At 41.4% G+C, this 4,579-nt stretch overlaps 1 protein-coding gene across 1 annotated transcript in view; it reads right to left on the bottom strand.

The window, feature by feature from the left end:
- SMC1A (structural maintenance of chromosomes 1A) overlaps window positions 1-4,579 on the bottom strand; it is a 70,725-nt gene that overhangs the window by 64,300 nt on the left and 1,846 nt on the right. The window contains exon 2 of the mRNA XM_006898887.1: window positions 56-94. Within this exon, the coding sequence (XP_006898949.1) occupies window positions 56-94 (39 nt within the window). The remainder of the gene's footprint in view (window positions 1-55; window positions 95-4,579) is intronic.

Here is a 4,579-nt window from a genome sequence, read left to right as displayed (position 1 = left end):
GCTCCATGGATCAAGTCTCGAAGAGTCTTCACCCGCAAATTGCTGGTCTTTTCACCTAGCACAAAGCTGATAGCATCCATGAGATTTGATTTACCTAAAGGAGGAGTCAAAATAGAGGAAAGTTAAGTCAGGAAGAATGGAAGGTGGGAGAAAATGGAGTAAAAGAGACATTGATATGATATGTGAAAATGGTATAGCAGCAATAAATAAGGAAGAAGGGAAGATGTGAGGACAAAGAGAAAAAGAGATATTGCGGTGTAGCAGCAATACAGAATGATTTCAGGAGATGAATGCTAAAGCACTTAGAGGTAAAATGTCATTAGGTCTGCAATTCACATTCTAATAACTGAGTAAAATAGATATTTTTGAAATTTTTTATTATAAAAACTTAGAGCAAGGAAAAGGCATCAGAAAACACATAAAAATATAAACAATATTGTATTATTTCCAAAGAGAAATTAAAAGCTTAAGTAAGGGAATAGGAGGGAGTCAATGCTTTTTTTTTTTCAAATCCTTGAGGATTTCAAGACATTTACATCATGATCATGAACAAGCTATTCAAATAAATCAGACTTTTACATTATCAGTTGAAACCTACTACAGAAGAAAGGTTAGGCAATCTCCTTCTGTAAAGCTTGTTTTTGTTGGGTTTTTGTTGATTCTGCCTCAAAATGACTCCATGTGAAAGAGCAGAAATGTTTCATAGGGTTTTCTTGGCTGCACTTTCTACAGAAACAGACAAGCAAATCCTTGTTCCACAGAGCCACTGGATGAGTTCAAGCTACCAATCTTTTAGTTAGCATAATAGCCAAGAAAATCCTGGGGAGCACAGTTCTACTCTATAACGTATGAGGTCATTATGAATCAACTCCAGGACAATAGGTTTGATTTATTTGGTTTTTTTCATCTTTTCAGTACTGGAGTTGGTTTTTACTTTCCTTGTATTCTAGTAATTTTAAAACCCACATTTTAAAAAAAAAGTTTAGATTTTGGAGCAAGGAGAGTTTAATCTCTATAAATTCTATCTCATGATATACCCCAAATATATTACATGATTTGAACGCAGGATCTGATTTCCTATTCCTTTATAACCAAATCAAACCCACAAACATGGAGGTGATTCCAAAAGACAGAGTGGGGGGAAACCACCCCACAGGGTTTCCAAAACTGTGAATCTTTGCCACATCTTTATTCCATAGAGTGGCTGGGGGGAGGGAGGGGTTAAAAGCTGGCCTTCCCATTCGTGAGTGCTAACTTACTATGCTATCAGAACTCCCTATGCCTTTATACCCATCATAATAATGGCTTAACAGGTTCTTCCAAGGAAGCAATAAAGGATAGTGATTATGAGCTTGGACTCTCCCAAGAGTTCAAAGTTGGAATATAAACAAAGACTTTTATATCAATGTTTTAGAACATGCCTGCAGGGACCGAGTATTGCAACAGTGATACACTGGCTGACTGATGTTAAAAAAAAAAAAAAAAAAGGTGCAACCCCTCCCATCTTCTTATAAACCCCCAAGGATCAGTAAAGGGGGTTTTCACTTGACTAGCCAGGGTGCTCCTTTCCCTGTTCCAGCTCACCTTAAAGAAAGGCTGACACCATTTTCAACCCAGTAAAGAGAGCAAGCAGCTCTCAGCTCAGAGTGTTAAGTTCAGTGACTCATTCTTGGGGGTATGTTGAGCTGTAAGCTTGCCCAGGAGGAAGACTGCCTACTTTGCACCAGTCCCAAGACTGGTAAAAGGGGTTATGGAGAGGAGTTCCTTTGTTATGTAGGCCACACTCATACACCAGAATACTCCCTAGTTCAGCACAGAGCATCTTGGAGTCAGCTGGGTCATCCTCCGGCTCAAAACCCTGGTAAGTTTAAGTGGTTGGAACATGTAGAGGTGTGCAAGCACCCTTCCTTTTTCAGTCTTTAAAAAGTCTACACTTACCAGAATGGTTAAAACTAGAGGCACACCCAAGACTATTATCCTATGATACCCTTTAAACTTTGACCCAGAACTACTCCCAGAGGGCACTTTTCAACTAGATTTGCTGTTCAGTCATTATGAGTAGTACTGAATTGGACTGTACATAACAATTATGACATGCACACTAGGATTATAAAGATAATTAAGATAAAATGTTTCAAAGCATATCTTCTTTGAGACACTTATAGACGAGTGAGGACAATACAAACACATACACTATGAATGTTGTTGTTAAGTGCCATCTAGTCGTAGATGACTCATAGCGACCCTATGAACGAAAAACCTGAACACTTGTATAACTTTCATCATTTCTCCAAGTTCATAAGGTTTCCAGATGCAAGCTATTTCGGAAGTAGATGCCACTCTTGCTTTCAAGCTTGTTTTAATCACAGAGTTCCACCAAAACACTGTCCACCATGGGTAACCATTATCGCATTTGACCCATCAGTGTTACAGCGCTCAGCATCCCAGCAACCATGAGTTAACTCTGTGCAACAAATGAACAGACCCGTGCTATATACTATGAATATAAGACAAAAATCTACTGTGTATCAGAGAGGAGAATCAAGGAATACTATGTGAAGAGGATCCTGAAGAATAGTGAAGGGAGAATTTAAGGGTCAAGGTCTTTCCTGAACAATCGGGTGTACAAATATAATAATGCTGAGGGAACAGAATCCCAAGAGGTACACTCTAGCTCTTTCCACAGGGGGCACTGCACTAAACCAAAAGAAACTAAAGTGAGACCTCTAAGCCAGTGTTTCAGAAGGGGTGGGAGTGACTGCCTCCCCCCCTCCCCCCGGTAAACATGTGTTAAACATGTAGAACATGTCTAAAGGCATTTGAATCATGCACTGTTTCCTTGCTCTGTTCTGACAACGGCCTCCTGGCCCAAGTATTGGTTTTGCATAAGTACAATCAAATGTTCTGGGATTCCCATTCTTCTGAGTCAACCACACAAATGCCTTTGCATAGTCAATGTAACACAAAAAGACATTCCTCTGATACTCCCTGCTTTCAGCCAAGATCCATCTAACACTAGCTATAACATCCCTAGTACCATGACCTCTTCTAAGCCCAGCCTGCACATTTGGAAGTTCTCTGTTGATGTGCTGTTCCAGTTGTTTTTGGATAATATTCAGCAGAATCTTGATTGCATGTAATAGTAATGATACTGTTCGATAATTTCCCCAACAGGTGGTTGTCCTCCAAACTTCTTGGCACCATTTCGTGAGCAAATCCGGGGCAGCGTCTGTTTGTTGAAATGTGTTAACTGGTATGCTACCAATTCCCAGAGCCTTGTTTTTGGCCAATTCTTTCAGAGCCGTTTGAACTTCTTCTTTATTTTAGTCATCAGGGATGCTACCAAAAACCCTTCAAGGTATAAGAGCATCCCCAGAATTAACCTGTCCAAATATCAGTAATAGTGCTGTGGAGAAGTCTCACTCTATGCAGAGAGTCATAAACAGACAAACTTCCAAGGAAGACTGTTGCTGTGTACTGCAGAGTAGGAACCAACCCATAGCTGATCCTCCAGTGGGTTTTCAGAGGCAGTAAACCACATGGGAAGGCAATGCCCATCCTTCTGTGCCTTTGCACAATTCCTTATCACTCAGCCACCAGCGCTCCCTTCCAAAAAAGGTATTCAGTATTAATTACTTCAGCAAGAGCAGCCTCTCAGATTAGGAAATGATTCAGGCAAAATATCTCTAGGGTGGAGATGGTGAGTTAACATAGGAAACAGAGGTCTTACAACCTATTCTATTTCCTTCACAGCACTTATGATAAGCTAAAATTAACTTCTTTTTTCCCTTTATTACAGCCTTTCCCCTGTGGAACGTAGATTCCCTGGGAAAACAGGACCGACTTATTCTTGTCTGTTTTTTCCACAGCATTTTAAAAATCTCCTGATAAACAGTAAGTACTCAATAAATATCTGGCACGCCAAGTTAGGTCTTTGAGAACACCAGTAGTAGAAAAGAGGCGAGTTCAAGACATCTCAACCCTGAGATTTGAGTAGTGGAGGAAGCCAAGATCCTAAGAACCCTGAAGATTAGACCGCTTCTGGTTTCTAAAATCAAAAGTGTCGCCTTTGAAAAACAGAGCAAAAAGGAGGAAAGAGGCTGGAGTGCACCACTGTGCAGTGGTAGGGAGCTAAGAATCTTTAGGAACCTCCCACAACTTCCGGAAAGGCCAAATTAGGCGAGGGTAGCGCAACTCTGAACGCGCCACTTTTGGCGGGAGGGGTTGGTGGGCGGGGCAACGTACCGTTCGGCCGTACCACTCGGGCCTAAACGCAGGGGCCAAAGTACAAACAACTTACACCTGGGAAAAGTAAACGCAACCAAGTCGGGCAGGGGGAGGAACAGGTTCAAACCAAACTAGTTCAGACTGGGCAAAAAACATGTTAGAATTCGCGACGTTTTAGGTAGCACGAGCTGGGTTGTACTACTCTTGTCGCCAGAAACGGGACAGCATGAGTGATGGGCCGCAGCCAGGTTTATCTCACCAGAGCCATTAGGTCCAATGATGGCTGTAAACCTCTGAAATGGTCCGATGATCTGTCTTCCCTTGTACGACTTAAAGTTCTCGATTTCAATAA

This window comes from Elephantulus edwardii, unplaced genomic scaffold (genome assembly GCF_000299155.1).
Source record: "Elephantulus edwardii isolate Elephantulus edwardi_28Jun2011 unplaced genomic scaffold, EleEdw1.0 scaffold00239, whole genome shotgun sequence".
NCBI lineage: Eukaryota > Metazoa > Chordata > Mammalia > Macroscelidea > Macroscelididae > Elephantulus > Elephantulus edwardii.
Note: the sequence above shows the minus strand (reverse complement) of the source record. Positions and strands in the feature narration are given on the sequence as shown.